The sequence below is a fragment of the Myotis nattereri genome (assembly GCF_964212035.1).
Source record: "Myotis nattereri genome assembly, chromosome: 16".
Lineage (NCBI taxonomy): Eukaryota > Metazoa > Chordata > Mammalia > Chiroptera > Vespertilionidae > Myotis > Myotis nattereri.
The window spans coordinates 5152383-5178476 of NC_138091.1; the positions used below are offsets into that span (position 1 = coordinate 5152383).

Consider the following 26094-nt stretch of genomic DNA (forward strand, 5'->3'; position numbering starts at 1 on the left):
CTGGAACTTATTCCTTTCCCAGTTCTTATTTTTATGGAGTTATTTCTTTTTAAGAGATATTTTTCCATTGATTCCTTCCTCTTCCTTTCTTGGGCTGAAAGTTTCATTCATTTTTTAAATAAAACATTTCTGGAAAGTGGCATATTTAGTTTTATGAGTGCTTGAAGTCTAAAACTTGAGTTTGAAATCTGGCTCTGCTACTTATGTGACTATAGACAAGTTATTTAACTTTTCCTTTTCAATGAAGTAAGAATAATAGTAGAACCTACCTTTTGGAGTTGTTACAGGAATTATATGCTCTAGGACTGTGACTAGTATTCATTATTACTATGTAAGAGTTGCTGGAATGTTGTGTTAATATAATTTATTAAATGGTTTTCCTTCTCTGTATTATGTTTACCAGTCTCAGTTTATGCAGCAGCATCCTGATTACTTTATTCTGTTTCTCCTTGTCAGTTTTGTTGATCTTTTCAAAAAGAGCCAGCTTGTGTTTTCATTTTCTCTGTTGTTTCTCTATTTCATTACTTTCCACTCTAATCTTTATTATGTCTCCTGCTTGCTTTGGTTTTATTTTGCTCTTTTTCTAGTTTATTAGGTGGAAGATTGGGTTATTGGTTTAAGATCTTTCTAATATAGGCATGTGCTGCTATAAATTTCCCTCTGTTGCTTTAGATGCATCACATAAATTTTGGTATGTTGTGTTTTCATTTTCATTTCTCAAAGTATTTTCTTACTTTTCTTGTGATTTTTCTTTTCTTTGATTTCTAGGATATTTTGGAGTATGTTGATTAATTTCCATATATTTGTGAATTCCTCAAATTTTCTTCTGTTGTTGATTTCTAAGTTCATTCTGTTGTGGTCAGAGAACATGCTTTGTAAGATTTCAGTCCTTTTATGAGACTTACAGTCTAATAGGAGTTTTTTCCTGAAGAATGTTGCATGTGCATTTGGGAGGAAAGTGTATTCCCTTGTTGTTGGATGGGGTGTGCTATATATCTGTTAAGTCTAGTTAGTTTATAGTTTTGTCCAAATCTTCTTGCTGATTTTGTTTAGTTCTACACAAAATTTTTGTTCTTGTGATTTTTTTTCTTTATCCATGTATCTTTGCTGTTTAAGCAGCCCTAGATACTAGTATATCCTCACTGAAGATATACTGAGTGACCAGATTATTATGACCACCTGACGTTTGTAGGCAAATTAGCTATAATTTCCTGCTGAAGTTGCTAGAGGGCCAGATCATTATAAACGTCTGAATAGCACAGCATACCTAAGTATTGTTGCTGATCAGGTTCATCCTATCATGTTGATGGCGTATCCCAACGGAAATGGCTTCTTCCAACAAGACAATGTGCCATGCCACGGTGCTCTTATTGTGCAGGAGTGGTTTCAAGAACATGAGGGAGACTTTACCTTGCTTAGGTGGCCCCCACAGTCACCAGATCTCAATCCAATTGAGCGTTTGTGGGACGAAGTTAAAAGAGCCATTAGGCAGCTGGTTCCACAACCATCAAATCTCACAGAACTGGACAGTGCTATTCATCAGTCATGGTGTCAGATTCCTCGCATCACCTTTCAACATCTCGTGGAGTCAATGCCAAGGAGAATCGCCACAGTATTGAAGGCAAAAGGTGGCCCAATGAAGTACTGATGGGTGGTTATAATAATCTGGCCACTCAGTGTATATCTTCATTATCCCTTCATCAGAAAAAATGATTTTTTGTCCCATTTGTCATAAATTTTCATTTTATATTGTTGACTATATTTTACTCTTTTAACTTTTTCTGAGTCATTTGTTATGTCTTTTATAGAAGGTTATGTTTAGACTTTTTAAAAACCTATTCTGAGTATTGTCTTGTGATAATCTTAAAACTTATTTAAATTAGTATTAAAAGTGGTATTTGGTCTAATTTTTGCAGTTAAAAATATTTTCCCTCTTTTTTTGTTTTATTAATCCTCACCCGAGGATAGTTTTCCATTGATTTTTAGAGAGGGAGGGAGGGAGGGAGAGAGAGAGCGAGAGCGAACGCGCGCGAGAGAGAAACATCGATGTGGTTGCCTCTCACAAATGCCCCATCCGTGCTGGGGATTGAGCCTGCAACTGAGCCCACAACCGAGACACACACCCTTGACCTGAATCGAATCTGGGACCCTTCGGTCTGCGGGCTAGCCCTCTGTCCACTGAGCCAAACCGGCTAGGGCAAATGCTTTTCATTTTTATTTCTTTTGTTTTCAGGTTGCTACTTTTCCTCACTAACTCCGTTTATATTTTGAAAAGAAGGTATATACATGATTTTTCAGTTCTCTTAGGGGTAACCTAAAAATTTCAAGACATATTTGACTCTGAAAAAAATAATTTGTTTACAGTTTCTTTTCTAAGGTGAGTACAATTTAACGTTCTTCTACTTTTCCTTTTCCCCACGTATTTTTTCTCTAACCTAGAATTTTAGACTAGGATTTATTACAGAGAATCCTGAAGCCAACTTACTTGCCTCCTTCTATAGACAACCTGTTTTCTCCTGCTGGTTGCTTTGTAGGAGTCAGAAGTTTTATGAGCATACTAGAGGCCCAATGCATGAAAATTCATGCAAGAGTAGGCCTTCCTTCTGCTGGCTGCCGGCACCGGCTTCCCTCTGGCACCCTGGACCCAGGCTTCCCACCTCCGGCTGCCAGCAGGCAACCAGGACCCGGGCTGTTTCCCTCCTCCAGCTGCCGGCTGGCACACGGAACCGGGACTGGCTTCCCTCTGGCCCCGGCTTCAACAGGAAGGATGTCCGGAAGACATCTGGTCTAATTAGCATATTACCCTTTTATTATTATAGATTATAGAAGGTTGGGGGGGGTTCATTTTTTTTTTTAATGAATTTTTCCTGGTCTGTGGGGAACCTCCATTTTTAAGATCCAGTTCTCTTGAGCTTCTGTAATATATTTTTTATTATTGCACAGTTCTACTTCCTGAGTCTTTTATTCAGGAATGTCATTTACTTGTATATTGGCCTCTCTCTTCTCTGTCCTTTTATATCTACCCTCGACTGCCTCAGTTTTGTCTGTGTTTTGGGAATTTCTCTAGTTGTTCTATGTTACTAACATCATTCAGAAAAGTCGGTTCTGTGCTTTCCTTCTAGTGTATTTTTTTTTAAAGATTTCAAGCAAAAATAATGTGTAGAGACTTTAACAAATACCTGTACACATTTACCTTCAGCTTTGTTGCATCTAATAGAGTAAGTACAGTATTTTACCGTATGTGCTTCAGAACTTTACGTTGGTAAGTTTAAATCCCTGTGTACTCCTGTTCAACATAACTCCTACCCTGATTTTGGTTTTGGTCTTTATCATTCTTATGCCTATTTATTGCACTGTATATATCATGTAAATAATGGGGCTAATGTGTCTTTAAATTGTGTGTGAATGGTATACTGTACAGTTTCTTTTTTCACTCACCGCTATGTTGTTGAGAGTTATCCATGTTGATACTTAGAGCAGCAGAGTGGTGACTTCTAAGCAAGCCCACTGGCAGGGGTAGTGAGGGATGAGGTGAGCCTTTCTGTCCATTCTTGCAGTGACACAGGCTAGAGGTGGCCTAATTGGTTCATTCTCTGCAGCTGTGGTATAGGATTCCATTGTATGAATATACTCCAGTTCTCCTATTGATGGTGGATATGTAGGTTCTACATGTTTTGTGGTGGATAATAATATCTCTTTAAACATTCTTGAACCTTTGTCTCTGGGCACACATGCAAGATATTCCCCTGGGGTATGGACCTGGGAGTAGAATTGCTGGGGTACATTACTAGCTATTACCAAATTGCTTATTGTTATGGTTTTACCTGTTTACATTTTCACTAGCAATGTGCTAGCATTCTTGTAAATTCTATATTTTTATTGTTGGACTTAACATTTTTTTTGGTCTGGTGGTTATGATAGGGAATGTTACTGTGGCTTCAATGTGTTTCTCTGATTACTAATGAGATACAGAATATCTTTTCAAGGATTTTTTTGAACATTCAAATTCCTGTGATAATTGTCTGTATCCTTTGCTTATTTTTTAAAAGCGTTGTCTTTTTTGTTACTTTATCCTCACCCGAGGATATGTTTATTGATTTTAGAGGAAGGAAGGGAGAGAAACATCAATATGAGAGAGAAACATCAATTGGCTGCCTCCTTTGCATTCACTGTTTGGGAATCAAACCCACAATCATTTGGTATGCGGAATGATGCTTCAATTGAGCCACCCGCCTGGACGGGTTGTATTTTTCTTAATGATTGAGCATTTTTTATGTATGTGATCATCTTATATCTGTAGGTTGCATAGCTCTTTGTGGCCTTGTCTTTTCACATGTGGCATTTGACAGAGCGATTAACATTTATTTTTAAAAATTGATTTGAGAGAGATTAAGAAATGAATTTGCAGTTCCACTTATTCAAGCATTCTTTGGTTGATTTTTGTATATGCCCTGATCGGGGTTGGAGCCTGCAACTTTGGCATATCAGACAACATTCTAACCAACTGAGCTAACAGCCAGGGCCTATAATAGAATCTTTTGATATTTTCCTTTATAGTTTGTGCTTTTTGTATCTTTAGTAAAAAATCCTTCACTCTTCTAAGGTCAGAAAGATCATCTCTTCTAAATATTTGGCTTCCCATTTAGTCTTTAATTTACCTGGAATTTGTTTCTTAATGTGGTATGAGGGGCAGTATAATTTTTTCCCCTTCATGGACAGGTTTTGGCTCAGGACTGCTTTATTAGTCAGTCCATCCTTTTCTTACGGAGTTGTAATGACAGCTCTATATTGAGTTATCATAGATCGATGGAGTGACAGTGTTGTTTAATTCTCTAATTAACATTAATTTTGTGTTATTATATCCTTTCCATATGTAGTTCAGTACCTTTATTATTTTTAATGCTTTCTTTTTATTTGTCTATTCATTCAACCAGTCAGTCAAGAAATACTTAACTGAATGCCTGCTACATGCTGGACACATTATTAGGCACTGAGATACAGCCATTAAAACAGTCACTGCCTCCTACAGCTAAATATCTAGTGGAGGAAAAACACATAATCAACACTATCCAGTAAATTGATAACATATCCAAAGATGATGAAGTGGTACATAGATGTCATTTGAAGGAATGTGTATACTGTTTTTATAGAGGGGTCAGGAAAGGCCTAATTGGTAAGAAATCTGAAGAATGAGAGGGAATAAATCAGCTGGCAGTCTCTGAGGGAAGAGAATTCCAGGCAAAGGAGGAACAGGTGCAGGGCTCCAAGGTGGCGCACCTTGGAGTTTATAGTCTGGGATTAAGTATCTAAAATTTTAAGGGTGAGGCCTCCGTTTTATTGTCTGCTGATTCTCATTTATGATCAGACAAAACTGTTCTCTAAATTTGTGTTCTCCAGTCCTATGTGGCATTTGGTGTTTTAAGATTTTTCAGATATCGTGTGTCAGTTCTGTAATGTGTCAACAGGTGCTGTATTATCGCAGCCTTTATTGTTATTCTTCAAGAAATGGATCTTTAGCCGAAACCGGTTTGGCTCAGTGGATAGAGCGTCAGCCTGCGGACTGAAAGGTCCCAGGTTCGATTCCGGTCAAGGGCATGTACCTGAGTTGCGGGCATATCCCCAGTAGGAGATGTGCAGGAGGCAGCTGATTGATGTTTCTCTCTCATCGATGTTTCTAACTCTCTATCTCTCTCCCTTCCTCTCTGTAAAAAATCAATAAAATATATTTAAAAAAAAATGGATCTTTAAAATGGGTCTTTAAATTTGGTCTGTGAGTTTCCATCTCATGAGTCTGATATTCTCTGGTTTCTTACTACATTGCTTTCTTTGCTTAAAACTCTTTCTTTTTTTCTTTTTTTTAAAAATATATTTTATTGAATTTTTACAGAGAGGAAGGGGAGAGATAGTCAGAAACATCGATGAGAGAGAAACATCGATCAGCTGCCTCCTGCACATCTTTCATTGGCCCTAGACTTTCTTTGTTGTTAACTCATTCTACTTTGAGTTTTATCTTCACAGTATCTGCTAAATATTAGTTTCAAATGCTTAATCAGTGTGTGGACTCAAACTTATTTAAAAAGTGGGAAAAAGTTTGTCATTTAATTAGACATTGCGAGGTTGTGATTTATAGGAAATACATATATGGTCATTCAGATGACCAAATATATATTTCTCACATATACTTATGTGGTTTGTACAGTTCCTGGCTCTCAGCTCCCAAACCCTCAGAATTTCCTAAGTGTTGAGAGTTAGAAAAAAAAAAAAGAAAGAAAGAAAAAGAAGAATGAGCAAAGTTTTGTTATGTTAATGAGGCATTTTGGAAGTCCCTGAGGATGGGGGCTGGCTGCCAGTGGGAGCCAATCATATGATTAGAGGTTGGTTGGAACTTTCACTCTCACCTCCTGACCTCCTGGAAGGGAAAAGAGGCCAGTGGTCAATGGTTTAATGTCACACCTGTGAAATGAACCCTACATAAACCCGAAAGGATGGCGTTTGGGGCGCTTCTGGTTTGACCTTGTGCAGTTGCTGGGACCGTGGTGTACCTAGAGAGGGCGTGGAAGCTTCACACCCCTTTCTGTGTGCCTTGCCCAATGCTGCTTTGTCTGGCTGTGCCTGAGTTATATCCTTTTATAATAACCAGTCATCTAGTGAGTAAGATGTTTCTCTGAGTTCTGTGAGCTGCTCTAGCAAATTAATCAAACCCAAGGAGGGGGTCCTGGGGCCCTCTGATTTATAGCCAGTCAGAGGTACAGACAACCACCTGGATTTGCAATTGGCATCCTGAGTTGGAAGGGTAGTTAGATAACTCCAGTTTGTAGGTACTCTGTCAGAAGCCCAGGTTACAACCAAGCCCAGGTGACACATTCTCTCTCTCTCTGAAATTGGGTCCAGGAAACAATGTAGATGTTAATCTACCAGAATTGTCAGGCCAGGAGTACTTCAGTATTTGGCTCCTGGAAAAAAGAAAAATGAGTGGGGTAGGTTGGCCAGTTCTCTGACTCGCTTTCTGTATTGCACTTGTTATATCCCAGCAACGCTCTTATTTCCTTCTCAGTGGAAGAGAAAGCCAACACCCGCCTCCTCCTCGGCATGTGCTTAGATGCTTATGCTCGCTACCTTCTGTCCTCCAAGCAGCCATCGCAGGCACAGAGGATGTATGAAAAAGCTCTGCATATTTCTGAAGAAATACTAGGAGAAAGACACCCACAGGTAAGAGAGGAAAACAGGTTTCAGACTTTCTGGGTGTGAAATGCCTCATTATTGGGGATGTCATCAGCAGGTGGTCCTTGGGATGCCCTCCTCCTCAGGCCCCAGTCCATTCATCTCCTACCACTCCCCGCCCCCACCTGCTTGTTGAGGAAGGATTTGGGACTGCTGGTCACTGGCTGGGTCTCCCAGAACCTTTTGAGGGAGGATTGGTTCCCACAGCAGAGCAACCTCTCTAAAAGCAGGTCTGGCCAGGCAGCCAGGTGCTTCTGGGCTTCATAATACACAGCACAGTATTTCAGAATATTGAATCTGACGTGGAACAGATCCTGAGGATCCTTGCCTCCCTTGCCTCACAGGTGAATGACAGGAAATGGCGGGGGAGAGAGAGGGGCACATTAAAAAAAATTTTTAAGACTACTGACAGAATTTAAGCAAAGCATGCTAAGCTTTCGGTTAGAACACTAAACACATGGAATTGAGTTGAAATCATCTCTGGGTCTCTCCTCTATCAAACAACGTTTGTAGAGGTAACAAGTGGACCACTTTGTGAACGCTTGGTATTGCCAACACAGTTTTAACTGGACTGGACATGTCTCAAGGTTGGGGTAGATGAGCAGGGCAAGTTATTGGGCTATGAATTACCTTCAGGAAAGGGATTTAGGGCTTAATTACAGAGTCCCCTTAATGGAGAAGAGGAGGACTTGCCTTTCTTAGTACCAACATTAAAAATTTTTTAATGGGAATCTTCCTAAAGTGGATGATATATTTCTTCTATTTTTTTTCTTTTTTTAAGAAAATATATTTTTATTGATTTCAGAGAGGAAGGGAGAGGGATATAGAAACATCTATGAGAGAAAGTCATCAGTTGGCTTCCTCCTGCACGCCCCCTACTGAGGACTGAGCCCACGACCCGGGCATGTGCCCTGACCAGGAATCCAACCTTGACCTGTGGTTCATAGGTTGATGCTCAGCCACTGAGCCACACTGGCTGGGCTATCCCTATTTCTTTTTGATGAGTCTCAGGGTCACCAGTAGGAATGATATTATGCTACAATGCAGTGGCTGGCTTCTTAAGATTGCTGAACAGCTCTGGGCCCAGTAGCTCTGTTGGTTAGAGCCTCATCCCAGTATGCCAAAGTTTGGGTTCGATCCCCAGTGACAGCACATAAATACCAACCAGTGAATGTATAAATAACTGGAATAAATAGATGTTTTCTTCTCTCTCTCTCACTCAAATCCATTTTTAAAAAGACTGCTGAACCTTAAATGGGATATTATAGCTTCTTTTTGCTATTTTTCATTTGTTTCTCATATAATTAGTTATATTAGTAAATTATATTTATCTTGTTCCTAGTTTCTAGATTTGTATTATTTTCCAGAGGGTTGAACTAAAGCTGCCCATTGTACAGTGTGAATGGTAAATGCACCTGTTTGTAGTGGCTAATGCTCCTCCCCTTTTGTGGAATGCTAGGACAGGTGAAATCTTAAGTATATTTGAAGGTTATCAAACTCCAAATTAACGTTAAATCTCTGTGGGTGTTTTTTTAATAGAAAAAGCTGCCTGTTTGTCTTCCTTGTATAGACCATTGTGCTAATGAGTGACCTGGCTACCACCCTGGATGCACAAGGCCACTTTGATGAGGCCTGTGTGTACGTGCAGAGGGCGTCAGATCTGGCAAGACAAGTAGGACATCCTGAGCTGCACATGGTGCTGAGTAACCTGGCTGCAGTTCTGATGCACAGAGGTAGGGAGCTGTGTGATCTTGACCACTTGATTTCGTTAGGGAGGGTGTTAACTGGATTTATAAATCTGTGAAATGGTGTTAAGCAGTGGCAAGGGGCAGTGAGGAAGCCCCACAATTAAAAGCTAGTTGAATAATACAAAAAAGGGTGTATGTTTGGCAGAAATACCATTGTGCTCAATTGACATAACTTCTGTAGTCCTGCACTAGCTTGCTGAACCACATCAATGCAGAGAGAACTTTGCAATGATAGTACCTCAGTTCTGTAGTGCTTTACAGATTTCTAAATGTGTTCACACGTACAACTTAATTTATTCTTCACTGTGTACTTGTGAAGCTGGTAAGATGGAGTGTCAGTGTCTGTTGGACAGGTTGTGCCATAGGACTCAGGGCCTCACCTATAATTCCCAGAAGCCTGGATGGCAGGTCCTTTTTCCCCATGAGGGAAGCCCTGGGTCAGTGGAGTAAGGGCCCAGGGCTGTACTGGGCGGTAGGACCACGGCACGCACTGGGCTAGAGTTCTCTACCTGTGCCCTTCCAACTTCTCTGAGCCAGCACCGACCTGTATCATCACTAGTGCTTTCTCTTCAGAATCACTTTAAAAACATACATTTTTTTCTTATTCTCCCTTCTCTCTGGGTTATTTTAGAACGATATGCACAAGCAAAAGAGATCTACCAGGAAGCACTGAAGCAAGCAGAGCTCAAAAGAGATGAGGTTTCAATACAGCACATCAGGAAAGAATTGGCTGAGTTGTCCAGAAAAAGTAGACCTTTGACTTAATCAAGCTCTGAATCCCTTTTTGTTGTAGGACATTTCCCAGTATCAGTGGCACCCAAATCAATGGCTTAAATGAGCGATTTTCAACCTGTTTGTTGCAAGAATTTTTAAAACATGCAGTACCCGACTAGTCAGGGGCACTGACCTCTTTTCCCTTAGGTTGTTAAATAAAAAAGATTACAACAGCCAACATAACAGTAGCCGTCCAGTGTGAATGAATCAAAATTATACCTATTACTTTGTCAGATTGGCAAAAAATATATTTTTTTGGTGTGCTGCAGAATTTTCATACTCAGTTTATGTGCCACGAGATGAAGAGTTGAAAATCACTGGCTTAAACCCTTTGTCCTTGATCCTCAAGTGTCCTCAGCTTAGCCTCTGTGCAGGACAGGTTAAACATTGCACCTCCGCTTGTTTTTTACAGGAAAAGCAACTTTCACACCTGACTTTGACTTCTAAAGATGTCAAGTAGTGTTTCAGTGTAGCATACGTAGGTGCTCCATGCAGGTCTAATTGTAGATTAAGATGGGTCAGTTTCCCCTGGGTGGGTGTATAATTCACACAGGCATCTCTGCCATAAGAACAAATCACAGAGCAGCCACCTGCACCCAGAACCTCACCACAGGGTAGGCCCTACCGCATTCCTGGGGTGCTGACGTGTACCATAGGCCCAGCAGAGGAGTCGCAGGCCTGGACCCAACTCCTGGCTTTGGAATGGGGTCTTGGTACCCTCATTTGTAAAGTAAAGGACAAAAGAGATTCTTTCTTGGCCACAGAAGAAGGTATTTGGTCAAATGATCTAAATGAATAGATTGCTGTGTTGAAAGAACTCTATCATTTTTCCTCAGTCTAGAAAGTGTATACAGATACTCTTCAATTCATCATGGGGTTATGTCCTGATAAACCCATCATAAATTGAAAATACCCTACGTCAAAAACACATTTAATATGCACCAGCCGGGTGGCTCAGTTGGCTGGAGTGTTGTCTCACGCACCCAAGTGTGCGGATTCCATTCCAGGTCAGGGCACATACCTGGGTTGCAGGTTTCATCCCCAGTTGGGGAGCTTTCAGGAGGCAACCAATCAAAGTTTCTCTTTCTGTCTCCCTTCCTCTCTAAAATCAATAAACATATCCTCGGGTGAAGGTTTAAAAACAAGTATTAAAAACACCTAACCTAGTAAATAGTTTACCCTGCCAGTTTCTACTGAGTACCTATCACTTTTGCACCTTTGTAAAATTGAAAAATTGTTAAGTCAAACCACTGAAAGTCAGACTAAGTACAAGATGCATAGATGGGTGCTTTACCTTGCAAAGACCTGGTGGCCTCGGGAAAGGCAGTTTTTCTTCGCACCGTGAAGGAACACTTGTTACTGGTATGCCTTTGGGGTGGGTTATGAGTGGGAATGATAAACTATGTTTTTGGTTCCTATGTACATACTGGAAGAATCCTTTCATAATAAATTACAACAATATTGTACACATGCCGTAATTTTTGAGTTGCTCATAAAAAGTAACTTATTGGAGTTAATAAAAATAAAATACTAAGGTTCAAACCATTAGAGATTTGACTAAAACTAGAATTTTGTATTTTGCAAATGTAAGCTTCTTCTCACTTTAAGCTCATCTATCTATTCTTGACCAGCCAGCTAATTCCTTTAGTTAAGTCTTAACTCAGAGATAAAGTGTAGTATAAAGCAGACTAGGTTTCAGTGTAGCCCATTCTTCATTTATTGATGATTTTAAAAAATTACTGTCAACTACTCACCTTCTGCATTGGGAATATTTTTACCTTTTCACAGTTGCAGGGGTTACTGGAAGTTAGGTTTTTCACTTCAGGTTTTATTAAGAATTTTTGATCCTCCACGATTCAACTCATGGACCTGGTGCTGGAAAAACTAGTTTTCAGAAAGATGGTTGCTTCCTGTGGGTATTCTCATTCTAGAGTGTTCAGGGCATGCTTTTATTTTTTTATATGCTTTTTATTGACTTCAGAGAGGAAGGGAGAGAGAAACATCAATGATGAGAATCACTGATTGGCTGCCTTCTGCATGCCCCCTACTGGGGATCGAGCCTGCAACCTGGGCATGTGCCCTTGGACGGAATCAAACCTGGACCCTTTAGTCTGCAGGCTTATGCTCTACCCACTGAGCCAAACCAGCTAGGGTGTGTGTTTAAAATAGGATCACTCAGCATACCAAAATGAAAGCTTTATGAAATCTCCCGTTACAAACATGCTCTGGAAGTTGGGCTGTCAGAATACTTCCATGGAGGGCATTAGGAAAACCTGGTGCTGGAAAATCATGCGAAATCAGAAAAAGTAGACCTCTGACTTAATCAAGTTCTGAATCCCTTTTTGTTGTAGGACATTTCCCAGTATCAGTGGCACCCAAATCAATGGCTTAATGAGCGATTTTCAGCCTGTTTGTTGCAAGAATTTTTAAAACCTGCAGTACCCGACTAGTCAGGGGCACTGACCTCTTTTCCTTAGGTTGTTAAATAAAAAAGATTACAACAGCCAACACAACAGTAGCCGTCCAGTGTGAATGAATCAAAATTATACCTATTATTTTGTCAGATTGGCAAAAAATACTTCAGAACACCGAGATCTCAGCCTGCAGGGAGCGTTACACCTGGTTTACAGCCAACTTCAAGTCAGCGGGCACTCAGTGCTGTGCTGGCCACCTCCAGTGATGCTGGGGCGGACTTCTAGCCTCCACATTTGCTCCTTAGGTAAGGCATGTGAGAATTCGGAAATCTCTTCTCTGGGTGAAGGCAGATGAAGGAAACACATGCACTGTGACAGGATGGGGTGAGGGATAGTAGCTGCTCACTGGGGGGTTAGGTGGGGCTGCAAAAGGACAAGTTAGGCTCTGACGTATTCTCAGAAACTATTCTGACTTGGAATAGCTTAAGACCTTCAAGGTCATAGGGAAATACCATCCTCATCTCGCTTGGGTCAGTTGACAATGTAAATTATTAATGACATCAGTACCTAAAAAATCAAAAAAACAGAACACTGTTAAGTAGAACATTCAGTTATTTTCTCATTCACATTAAATTGTGTAGGATATATTTATAATAAAGTGAAACCAACTTTCCACATAGTAGAAATCTGATCACTAAACCTGACCTAAGGTTTATTTTGAGGACCTCAGGTATACAAGAGTGGAATAGCAACAGGAGTGAAGGCTTTCACTTCAGACAAACAGGAGTTCATGGCCTGTCTTTGTTGCCTATTAACTATACGGGCAAGGTAGGAACACGTGTCCTTATCTATAAATCGGGTTGGACAGCAGTGCTAAGGGTGATGTGAAGGTCTTGATCACACATGAAACGCTTCATTACAAAGGTCGTCAGTGGTTATCAGATCTGCTTTCCTTAGAGGCTTCAGTACTTTTGTAAAAAGTTGAGGTCTACTTAAAAGTCTGTAAAGTGCAGATTTCTACCATCCTGAGACTACTTCTCCCCTTTGTAATAGTGGCATCTCCCCAAGCTGCTCAGCATCTAAATGCTGCAGAAGGATGATGCAATACTATTTCTAAGTTGTATGAAAAAATCTTAAAAATTCAAAAAGCAATTATTAATGAAGGAAAAACTGACCCTTCAGTACCATAATCAGTTTAAAATTCAGTCTTACGTTATTTGCTCCTTGAGATTCAGTGACATGAGAACATTTAACGACAAACCCTTTGCCCACAGGGAATCAAGTGGGAGGAAGCACTAGCGCAGAGAGAAGGGAAGGACCGGGTGTTCACCGCTAAGGTCAGTACATGCAGCACAAAGCAATCTAGAAGCCCAAGGTGCTACACAAATCCTATGTTCTAACTCAGCCGGTGATGTACAGCGAACTCAGTACAATTATAAGTGTTTCCTTTGAGTCCTGAGAGAGCAAGAACCTTAAATCACAACCTACTGTGCCTATGGACAGGGCAGTCAAATTTATTTCAGAAGGAAAGCTCTGGTGCTGCATCCAATGCAGCAGAAAAGAACACTCAGGGCAGTTAGATCCCCGGTGCGCACAACAGCGAGGCGTGCCGCAAATAAGCCTTTGAAATGTTAAAAACAACTAGAACATACCCATGCAGTAATATTGCTTCAGTGCTCCTAATTAAAAAAATTTCTAAGCCTGCCTGGAAATTTACAGTATGGCAGAATTTTGTTTTTTCTATCTTGACCTTAACACATTAATATACAGATTTCACAACAGGGTCTGTGTTAAAAATCTAAACATTTCCACAAGATTTTAAATCACCTGGGAACCTGAATTTAGAGGAAACAATAGGATAAAAGTACAATGCCCGTTGACAGCCAACATTACATGCTGGGCTGTATGAGGTTGTTTAGAAGGCCAGGGTTAAAAAGATAGACGAGAAGGTTTTAAAAAGTCACCCCCGAAGTTGATGCTCTGATTTCAACACAAGTCCACCAGGTACTACAGTGAAGGGCAACACTGCAAAAAGATCATCTATTTACAGAAGAGTGATTTAAAGACATTATGGTTTTCTTTACAGATGTAAGAATAAGCATTGTCCACTTTAAAAAAATTCTACATTCCAACCTTCCACTATTATTATAATCCACCGAACTGCTTGTATCAAAGGCAGTTCTCCCCCATTTGACTCTGCAGTTCCATCATTTCTTCCTCATCCGTGGTCCAGGCTCTCCTGAAAAGTCTCTGGGCATAAGTCATGAGAAGGCAGGTTTTTACCTGCAGTTAAAAATAAAACCACCAAAAACTAGAGATCCCTCCTCCACGCATGGTCCCACCCAGATCCCTCTTCTGTGCAGCTCAGTCATCGCTGTCGGACAGCGTCTCATACTGCGCTGAGAGCAGCGGGGCCGGCTCTCGCTCCCAGATCCTGTTCTGCTGGTGAGGAGCTGACTGGTTCACAGAGGTGGTGGCGCATGCGATCGGGGTTGGTGGCGTGCTGCTGAGCATCCGCATAGTCAGGGGGTTGTAAGGAAACTGAGTTGAGCCTGGCAAAAGAAAAATTAAGTGTTCATTGTCATGAGCATAGTCGCTGTTTTCACTTGATGGAGGCGGCCAGGATTATACTAAAATGATCTTGTAAAACTAAGCAAAAGGAAACAACACAGAGGGCCAAGTTTCCCCACTGGACTGTAGCCAGTGATAATGCAGCAGTCTAGAAAGGCCAAACAACATGAATACGCATGTGAGGTGAGGGTTGCTGAGTCCAGAAATGAAAGCTCAGGCCTGGATTTTAAGTCTAGAACTAGGTGTTTCCAGAGAATATAAGCAGAACTTCTGGATACGAAACTCTAACCAAAGGAGTGTGGTTACTCCCAGAACTTCCTGACTCTTACAGTCAGGGACACAGTGTCCATAGGATGAGGGGAGAAGTACCCAGGAATTTGCAGCAGGATCACACTGGGCAGATTTATGAATGTACAAGATTTAGAAGATGGATACACAAACCTAATGATAGCACTGCTACCTTTTGTCAGTTTCTAAATTATCTTATTGTCCCCAGAAAGTCTCCTACAGATTCAGAACCTCTAACAGACAGCATACCATTTTATTAAGTAATTTCATGAATGGTTTAATAATTCCTTCCCTAAGAGAGATTTGAGGACAATCACTGATCTAGGCAAGTCTTCAAACTAGTACATAAGGACTTCACATCTGGTGTCAGAATTTTAGGAATCAGAGTCTTCAATTATGCTGACAACACCCGTGTGAAATGTACATGTCCTCAGGGGAGGGCACCTTTCAGAGTTTCCCACTGACATCTGTACGTTAACACCTAAGGAAAGGGTGGCTTATAATTCTCTGAAACTTAATCCATAGCAAACATCCCAGTTTTGTTTTTACAAAAGGGTAAGTCTGTTTTCTAAAAGACACCATTAAGTCTTTTTTAAAAAGCAGCTTTCAAACGGGCACAAATGCTAGAGAACTATTTTCATCTGTCTGTAGGGATACAGTGCACCTAAAGGAGGGCAAGTGGCTTTTTATTTTTTTTTTTAAATATGTATTTTTATTGATTTTTTTTTTTTTTTTTTTTTTTTTACAGAGAGGAAGGGAGAGGGATAGAGAGTTAGAAACATCGATGAGAGAGAAACATCGATCAGCTGCCTCCTGCACACCCCCTACTGGGGATGTGCCCTCAACCCAGGTACATGCCCTTGACTGGAATCAAACCTGGGACCCTTTAGTCTGCAGGCCGACGCTCTATCCACTCAGCCAAACCGGTTAGGGCGGGCAAGTGTCTTTTTAAACTGCTCTTTCCATCTCTGACTTGGATACCCTAGTGTTCCCTAAGAACCCTGGAGGGATGCCGGGGGAGTGGCACTTCACATCTAGGTAGAGTTAATTCATGCAGAACTGAAACCACAGACACACTTGCTTTGCAAATGCCAACATAACATAGAAGAGCGGATGGATGAGAAATTTCCGCATAGCTCTTCTTCTGTTCATGGTAATCAGACCCTGTGCTACTGACATTTTTAAGGCTACATGTATTCAATTTCTATTCTGGAAGCGAGCCTATTGATGACACAGTAATGGAAATATAGTTTTACAAGCAAAGTTTCTTATTTTAGAAATACTAACGAAGGCATTACTATAAGGACTTTAAGACTCATCTTCTAGCAGGCAGCCCCTCACCTGTAGAAGAGGGCCTGTCCTCCCAGGCCCACCCTGGCGTCTGCCGGTGGTACTCCCCCTCTGAATGCACCGAGGAGACTGAAGAGGGCCGCTCAGCTCCTAAGTAGCTTTGCCCAGGGACAGGAGATTTGGACTTCCTGCTGTTTGACTTGCTGATCAGCTTTGGTTTGCAAACTCCTAAGGGTGAAATAAATTAATTGGTGATTATAGTAATTATGTTCTCAACTTCAAACCTACCAAACCCTGGCCGTGTGCTTGGCTGGCTGGAGAGGTGTCCTGTGCACCAAAGGTCGCAGGTTCGATGTCTGATGGGGGCATGCCCATGTTTTGGGGTCGATCCCTGACTGGGGTGCATGTCAGAGGCAAGCGATCCATGCCCCCCTCCTGCAATCTCCCTTCCTCTCTCTGAAAATTCAATAAAAACATATCCCCGGGGAAGGCTTAAATGCTATAAACAGCAAAAAAAAACCAAACTAATCCTGCCAAAATGCTGATGGCTATATAATGCTAAGTGAAAAGTTGAGTGGTAGCATGAAGATCCCAGATTGTAGTATCCAATGGTAAAAATATTTAAAAGAAAGCCAGAATATACTTATGGCAACTAAAACAAAAAAGGGGTATGTCCTTATGCCATAAACTTAAAAACATGTAACGAAGAACTAAAACTTGTGGAACATCATTTGTTTCCTGGCCTGGAGCACAGAAACGGCTTAGGAAATCAAAGCAGGTTGACACAACTCTTAAATCCTCACTAGCCCTCCCCCACCAACTCAGAAGCATGCAGAAGAGCTATTACACCACCCAAGGAGACGTGTCAAAGGGACAAAAACGGCAGAACGGAACCCCTCCAGGGCACCACTGGACCTCAGCAGAAATTCCCAGGAGTGGCAAGCCCCAGCTGGGCTCCAACATAAAACATTAAAAGAGCTCAGAAGAGATCAGAGCCTAGGTTGTCAGCATCTTCCTCGCCCAGCAGAACCCTTCATCCTGCCCCATGCCCTTCAGGGTACAGAAAAAAAGTGGGTACAAAGCAACTCCTATGCCTCCAACTATCTGGAAAGAAATGCAAGTCCTTGATGATAAGAGAATATATAATAGAACAAGGGGGAGAAGGTGCTTCGTACACTGAAGATAAACTTCAAAATACATGAAGTCAGTTTACAAAAGGAGCTCAGAGAAGAGGTAATCCAAGAATGAGGTGAAAAGGCAGGAAACAAAATACCCAAGATGATAAGAGACATAACAAAAAGGGAGTTACTAACACAAAGGAAAAATTTTTCAGAGATACAGGAAAAGCAACAGCAAGAGATCAAGATGATTAAACTGATTAGAAGGTAACAGATATGGAAGACAAGACTATCGAGCAAGAAGATAATCATGTTTCTGGAATGGAAAGCCTAACAGAAAATAACTCAGCGGACCACTTAAATGAACATTCCTCTGAGTATAAAAATCTACCTGAAAATGCAAACGCCCCGCCTGTGGTCAGGAAAATCTAATACAAAATGATGATTACTAACACATGCTAATAGTTAATTGAAATTGAGGAAAAAAAGGACTCTTCAGGCAGAAAAATTGTCACCTGCTAAAGAGGGCCAAGGTTGGGGGGCACATCTGGCCTTATTTCTTATATAACAATGAATGTCAGAAAAAAATAAATCTATAGGATGTTTGGAGAAAAGTATGTGTTAAGAATATTATAACCTGCCCTAACCGGTTTGGCTCAGTGGATAGAGCGTCGGCCTGCGGACTCAAGGGTCCCGGGTTCCATTCTGGTCAAGGGCATGTACCTTGGTTGCGCGCACAACCCCAGAAGGGAGTGTGCAGGAGGCAGCTGATCGATGTTTCTAACTCTCTATCCCTCTCCCTTCCTCTCTGTAAAAGAATCAATAAAATATATTTTAAAAAAAAAGAGTATTATAACCTGCCAAGCTGTTATTTCAAAGATAAAGGCAACAAAAAGATATTCTCAGAGGAATTTCTTGGATGATAGCATCCTCTTTGAGAAAATGGAGTGTGAAAACCTCACCTAAAGGAATGCCATAATAAACGGATGATACAACCAGGGTAATTATAATTGTGTAATAGTCACCAATGTTATAACCTTAAAATACACACTGAATGAATGAAAATCAAAGGTAAGAGCAGGAAGGGGAAGACAAAGCTCATCTTTCAGAGCAGGAAGTGAACCCCCATTGTCCTAAAATTGAAATACTTAGGTAAAAACAATAAAAACCTCTAATCTCTAATCTTTTTCTTAACCTTAGTAAGATCTTTTCCTTGACAATAAGAAAAATAAACCTGAAATAGTGCTGATCTTCAGGTAATTTTTTAAGAATAAGAGAAATTCTCAAAAGATTAAGAAAAAAAGTTACGGCTCAGTCGGTGTGGCTCAGTGGTCGACCTATGAACCAGGAGATCATGGTTTGATTCCCAGTCAGAGCACATGCCTGGAGGCAGCCAGTCAATGATTCTCATCATTGATGTTTCTCTTTCTCTCTCTCCCTCTCCCTTCCTCCCTGAAATAAAAATATATTTTTAAAAAGGTACAAATAAACATTAAAAGCTGAGTGTCACTCGTTTTGTGTGTGCTTGCTTTAATAGGATGTACACGATGATTTCATTATTTTCCCTTTTATGTGTGTCCATCCAGTGACATGTCCGCAATGATGCTCATTCCTCAAAGAACACTAGCTTTCTGGGTAATGTGATCTCTAAACGTTTTTTTCCTTCTTACTTTTTTCTATGGTATAAAATTCTTTTATGATAAACTATCATTTTTATTACAATAGTAAGTCACTGTTATTCAAAAGCAGAATATGAAATTGCACTTGTGTTATAACTATAATGTATGCACACAGATAAGGACTAGATGCAAACAAAAATAAAAACAGCTATGCTGGAGGGTGACACTCTGGGAAAAATTTTGTCTTTATTTTTGTTCATGTGACTAAAATGTCTGAGTAGGATAAAAAATTATTTTAAGTAACTAAAACCCTCAGAGGTTATTCTGCACATGTAAATGAAATCTCTTAGTGATGCATTAGGACTTGGGGAATAAATTGGCTTTTCTTTGGGAAAGAAAGAGAAGGGCACTAAAATGTAAACCTTACCTGAATGAGGTGATGGGTCCCCTTCTTCTCTCCGCATCTCCCCACTGGTCACAACGGAGGTGCTGGCACCACTGGGCACCACTCCCACAGGCTGGGACATGACAACACCATGATCCTCAACCTTGTCATCAAAGCTTCCCATGAGAGCCTTCCTGATAATATCTTCTAGACCAAGATTACTGGCAGGATCAGCGAAAGAATGACCCCTAGAGCTAATTGAGCCTGAAAGAGACACACACAATATTCTGCTTATTTCTGAGATCCATCGGGAAACAGAAATGAACAGACTACACACAGTCCTTCAGTTCACTGAGTACACCACACTAAGAGCCCACACAGAGACCATCTAAATCCACCAATAACTCATGGAAATGTGTTTTTCTTTGCTAAATGACTGTCACCCACTTGTGCTCAAGTTACTAAGACAGTTTTCTTCTCTTTTGTTTCCTAGATTCAATGCTGTTCTTTAATTGTTTTCTCTTTGTTCACTTATCTTTTCAACATGTGTTTATTGAATCTCAATTCACTGTTTATTGCTATCTCCTTGATTATATTACGAGCAGTTAATCATTTTTGTATAGTGAAGTAGTCCCCTAGGATGCAGTCCGTACTCCATGCGTATTTGTTGGATTGACTGCTGTCATACCAATTTCATTGCAAATAATCTTACCTGAGGTAGTGACTGCTGGCAGGTTAAAGATCTCAGTTCCTGGCTGAGCAGCTGCTGTATTTAAATAAACATTCAAGTTAATTGAAATATGATAATCATGTACATCAAAAAATGATAGTCTCAAAAAAAAAATCCCACAATAAAATTGACTGTTTTCTTTTCCATGATCTCAACTTTATTTTTCACCCATTAATATAAAGTGAAAGAAATAATCTTTTTAAAGAAAGGAACTCAAGAAAATTTGGGGTGAGGTAGGAAAATCAAACAGGACCAGTACAACACAGCGGAAGGAAAGAGACTGCACTGCTGGAGAAACACCAGCAGGAGAGGCGCTATCAGAATCGGAGTCCAGGTTTGCTGGAGAAGGAAGTGTAGCTTAGACGACTCTTGCAGATGGATGTCAACAAGCTTTAGGCAGCCTGAGATGAGATCCGGGCAAAGGCAACTTAATGAGTGGTATGAAAAGGACCCTATGTTTCCCTACCATGGTTAACTGGAAACTTTGTCAATTACCAGGATCAGACACACATTCTGCCTGGTGATTCTTTTCATTCCTGCCAACTACAATCTCTGATTTGTATAGTTTGAATGACAACAGCTGGGACAACCTGGGAACTACCTATAAAAAGCACCGTGCCAGAAACAAGGAATTTGGTAACATAAATGGTGTTTTTCATCATGTCCCCCAGCTTCATGTAAACAACTGGAAAAAGAAAGAAGAATGTAAGAATTGGGTGGCTAAACAAATGGTGTCCCGGAGAAAATTTTGGATGAGACCTTAGGAGGATGGATTCTTTCCAAGAGATGAAACGTATCTATGAAGATGGGGGGAGGAAGGGTGCATGTGCCTAGAAATAAACTTTCTTCATCAGAGAGCTTTAAACTGGCAAGAGGGGAGACCTATCTTCAGAAAGAACTATAAAACAATAACTGAGGACAGTCTATTTACTAATGGGCCAAGTAAACACTCAACCTGAAATAACGAAGTGATAATAAATACAGCCTTGTAGTTATCACAAAAGTTTGTGAAATAGGACTCATTCATTCATTTTACAAATATTTACTGAGCAATTATTCGGTTGAATCATTAAAAAATCTTATTGATCAAAAATGGTCAGGTGAGCCGAAACCGGTTTGGCTCAGTGGATAGAGCGTCGGCCTGCGGACTGAAAGGTCCCAGGTTCGATTCCGGTCAAGGGCATGTACCTGGGTTGCGGGCACATCCCCAGTGGGGGACGTGCAGGAGGCGGCTGGTCGATGTTTCTCTCTCATCGATGTTTCTGACTATCTCTCTCTCTTCCTCTCTGTAAAAAATCAATAAAATATATTTAAAAAAAAAAAAATGGTCAGGTGAAAACAATATCATGTCCTGTAGCCAGTAGCAATACTGTAGGATACTGGACATAAAAGTCACTTCTTTTACCTACTGAGCTTCCAGTTTAGTGAGAATCACGTGGGTAGCTTAGTAAAAGCACCAATTTCCTTCCTAGGCTCCTGTTATTCACATAGTGAAGGAGCAACCAGGAAGTTGTGATGGATATGATAAGAAAGTTTGGACCTCCGACTTAAAATTGCTGATCTTTCTCAGTGATACTTCTTGGTCAGAACTGAATGTGCCTTGGAGTCCCATGAGGCTCCTGGCTCCTCAGTACCAGCGATTTTCAGCTGGTGTGCCACTGTGGGACTTTCTAAAACATGCAACACCTGACTATTAGAGCACTGACTTCTTTTCCCTTACATTGTCAAATAAAAAATGATGTCAGCCAACACAACAATAGCTGTCTGGTAGGAATGAATCAAAATTATACCTATTTTTTTTTTTTGTCAGATTGGCAAAAAGTATTTTTTGGTGTGCCATAGAATTTTAATTAGTTTATGTGTGTCATGAGATCAAAAAAGCTGAAAATCGATGCTTAATATAATTCCTTAATTGTCCCGTTCCACAATCAAACTTGCAATAAAACAAAAATAGCAACCCATACCTAAGCAATTTTATTAGTACTGTGGCCTTAACACATTAATACGTTTTATCTTCCATACTTGTTTCATTATACATTTTCAGAAAGTGGAGACCATCTGTCATTTCAAAAGCACCCAACGCAGTAGCTCAATAAGTAGTTAAATTAATGAATGAGAGAGCTACTCCTAAGGACAATGGAAAACTTAAGGGAAGAAAACTACAGAGTGGACTTCTTTAATTCACATGGGACATTTTCCTGTCGTGCATTCCTTTCCCACTGAAACAACACAAAGACTGGAGAGGATGAGTGCAGACCATACACACATGAAACAATGCTTGGCTGCGCTAAGCCTGTATGTCTCCACGCTCCGAAAGACTCATGGCTCGGTGCTGAGAGTCTGAAAACAAGGGCACCATATTTTTGCCGGTGACATTTGAGGAGCTGAAAATAACAGATGAAATGACTAAAGCTTGGAGACAGATTAATGTAATTATACTATTTTTTAAAAAGGAAAAAAGATACCTGTAAGCTGGTAGCAATCCTGGTCAACATTCTAAAAATATTGATCTTTTAGATGATTTTTTGCCACTTAAGATAATCTGCTAATTAAGAGCCAGGGTAAGTGCACAAATAATAAGTGGCAATGAGCTCATCCTTTTCCTCTTTGACATTCAGCCTTTACTAGTCACCAACGGTCACAGATGCAAACACACATCCACCTGGCAGTTTACCGTTCATACCCACAATTTCCTTTAAGAGTGAGGAGACTAGATCCTAGATCACAGAAAAAAAGACTGTGGTATACCCAGAGTTCTGCAAGACTTTCAACAAAGTTTCTGTGTCACTGGGTACACTTGAGGAAAAGTGGATAAGTAAGACTGGGAGATAGTATAAGGGAGGGTGCCAAATAACAGTGTGAGGACAGTCCTGATTAATGATGCTTATCAACCCAGAGGAAAGGTTTGGGTGCCAGAGCTGTATCCTAGTGGATGTTTGCCAATGGTCTCGGTAATCCTATATAATAACCCTATATAATAAAAGGGTAATATGCAAAATCACCCTAACGGCAGAACGACCACTCAACCAGTCACTATGAGGCACACTGACCACCTCTCAGTCCCTTTCCCCGGCCGTCAGGCTCCAATCGCCCGATGGCAAACAGGGAACTGGGGGTGGGTGGCGGTGGGAGGTGGGGCTGGTGAGGGGGCAGAACAGCCGACCTCTTGGTCCCTTCCCCGGCCAGTAGGCTCTGATTGCCCGATGGCAAATGGGGAACCAGGGGTGGGTGGCAGGGGATGTGGGCGGTGCCAGGCCAAGGCCCCCACCCTGCTGGTCGCACCACACACAGAGGGTGACTTGGGGCAGGGGCAGGCCTGCCGAGCAGGTGGGAACGGCCAACCTCTTGGTCCCTCCCCTGGCCAGCAGGCTCTGATTGCCTGATGGTGAACAGGAAACCAGGGGTGGAGGGGGGAGGGAGCGGGGGGGGGGGGGGCTGGCTGCTGGCAGCTGGGGAAGATGGCCCTGATCACAGGCAGGCCTAGGGACTGTACCCGTGTACGAATTTCATGTGCTGGGCCTCTAGTGATGCTATAAGTACAGAACTAAGTGGGACCCACAGCCCCATTCCTTCCTTACTGATTATGTAACTTGCACCAGTTAATAAATCTCTGAGTCCCAGTTTTCTCAACTACAAAGTGGAGATAATATGTAGTAGCATGTAAGGTTGTTGTGAGGATTAAGTTTGTATACATACATACATACAACATACACAGGTACATTCATGCTTAGCGCAGTGCCAAGAGCATAGTAAGTGCTATAGCTATAACTTTCTACCATTATTATTGATGTGATTGTATTCCTAGCTGGTGGGTTTATCAGATCTGCAGATGGATGCTGAATGACTGGATTGAGGTCCAGAAAAAGCCAGAATGAAGAAAGCACAGATTGCATCACCCTGTACTTGGAGCCAGTTAACTGCACAAGGACAGCAAGGGGCAGGTATGAACCAAGAGCAGCACATCAAGGGACCTTGCTATTTATATCGATACTAAGTACGCTATAACTTCACAGTACACAGGTTGCTAAAAACCCTAATACAATTTTAGACTCTCTTAATAATGAGGACTCTCCGAGAACCTACTGAAAGGCTAAGCGAGAGAAAATGTCTCAGTGGAGAGCCACTGAGATGAGATGAATACTCAGCACAGGCCGTGTGAGGAACCACTGCGGATATTGACAGCGATGAGAATACTCAAAGGACATGACCTGTCTTCAAGTAGCTGAAGAGAGGTCAGGTAGAGACCAGTGGGCAAGAAACTATGGAATGCTAACCCAGCCCCAAATCAGAAAAAAGTTTCCTAGAATCAGCACTTATTAAAAGAGAAAACGGGTAGCTTCAGAATGCAGTAAGTTCTTGCTCCCTAATAGAAAAATCTTCATTCACTGGCAGACATTTGAGAAGGAACTTTACATAAATGCCTATAAGAGCCTAAACACAAGAATTACACAAGAGGCAACATTGGAGATATCATTATCAATGCGTGCTTTATTGGGGGTTTATGAAAGAAATCCCACTTACCCATATCAGAGTCACCTCCACCAGAGGAGTTCAACTTACGAAAAATCTCCTGCTTCTTTGATTTAACCATGGGTGATGTGTTTTCAAGCTTGGTGAAGAATGAAGGCAAGTAGCTTATACTCCCGGGTGAGCGGGAATCATTCCTGTTGGGAACACAGTTGTCTATTATCATCATGAACTCCTAACCTGGGGGACTTTTGTATCAATGATAACAACAGTCAGCGTATTTGGGAAAACTACTACCTCCCTGTCTGGTGTGTGGTTGGTTACAACCCTAACGAGCAACATGTGACCACAAGCCAGTTAGTACATCAGATTTGAGGACACAAAGATGAAATCATAAAATGAGGACTGGAATGGAGATCATCCAAAACAAGGATTCTTAACGAAGAATGAATAAGCAGCAAACATTAACAGGATAACGAAGAACCAGCTCACGACGCTGTATGCATAACAGCACAAACACTGATATGTTTAGGTACCACATGAACTGTAAACTATTTTACTAGCAGAATTACTTTGAAGTACAATAAAATGATAATGAGTAGCACACTTGCCTATAAAATAGTAAGAGTTCAGACCTGAGCAATCAACATTGGACCTGAACAGAGTAACTACCTGTAGAAATTGCTGCGATCATTTCAGAGCCTCCTACCGGATGGGCTGCTTCCTGTAAAGGGTTTCATATTTCACTGGAAGCTTCCTACACAAACATTTAAAGACAAGTGTCCTCTAACAGCTCAAGATACCAGGATCTAACTGGAACCACAGCTGGAGATAATAGTCTGGTCATGGGGTTCTTTCATCATCCAAACATGAGAACATGTCTGAAGCTACTATTTGCCAAGAGAGATGAATGAAGTGATAGAAAAATGAAATGTCCTAAAAAAAATACATAAACTGAGGAGAAAACATACATAATTTCATCTAAAATCATTCCCTCTTCAAAAATGGATTTTCTTCCTCTCATTGAAAAGTACCAACATCTGTTTGTTTGCCTATGAATATCCTATATAATAAAACCCTAATATGTAAATTGACCAAACGGCAAGTGACCAGTCGCTATGACGTGCACTGACCACCAGGGGCAAATGCTCAATTCAGGAGCTGCCCACTAGTGGTCAGTGTGCTTGCCAGCCGTGAGCCCAGCTTCTGGGGGAGGGGTCCTGGACTGCGAGAGGGTGCAGGCCAGGCTGAGGGACACCCCGCCACCCCATTCGTGCACTGGGCCTCTAGTGTATTGTAAGTAAATAACTTACAACACACTGAAAGAAATGCACTAACAGTCTGGAGTGAGAAGACCTTGTTTTAAACCACGCTCCCCCTCTTCCTTGATTTGACAGTGGGCAGATCATGTATTCACCCTCTAAGGGCCCCAGTGGAAGGTGTCACAGGGTGAAGTGGCAGGAAACGAG

General features: G+C 41.1%; 2 protein-coding genes across 2 annotated transcripts in view; one reads left to right on the forward strand and one right to left on the reverse strand.

Moving 5' to 3' along the window:
• Positions 1-11216, forward strand: part of TTC19 (tetratricopeptide repeat domain 19) — a gene marked incomplete at its 5' end in the record, with an annotated part of 28870 nt that extends 17654 nt beyond the window's left edge. The window contains 3 exons of the mRNA XM_081110797.1: positions 7055-7209; positions 8792-8954; positions 9601-11216. Coding sequence (XP_080966923.1) covers positions 7055-7209; positions 8792-8954; positions 9601-9734 — 452 coding nt within the window. The 3' untranslated portion in view covers positions 9735-11216. The remainder of the gene's footprint in view (positions 1-7054; positions 7210-8791; positions 8955-9600) is intronic.
• Positions 11217-13655: 2439 nt separating this feature from the next.
• NCOR1 (nuclear receptor corepressor 1) overlaps positions 13656-26094 on the reverse strand; it is a 236298-nt gene continuing 223859 nt past the window's right edge. Inside the window, exons 43-47 of the mRNA XM_081110795.1 lie at positions 24680-24822; positions 20141-20194; positions 19471-19692; positions 16358-16534; positions 13656-14709 (exon numbers count right to left, since the gene is read on the reverse strand). Coding sequence (XP_080966921.1) covers positions 14522-14709; positions 16358-16534; positions 19471-19692; positions 20141-20194; positions 24680-24822 — 784 coding nt within the window. The 3' untranslated portion in view covers positions 13656-14521. The remainder of the gene's footprint in view (positions 14710-16357; positions 16535-19470; positions 19693-20140; positions 20195-24679; positions 24823-26094) is intronic.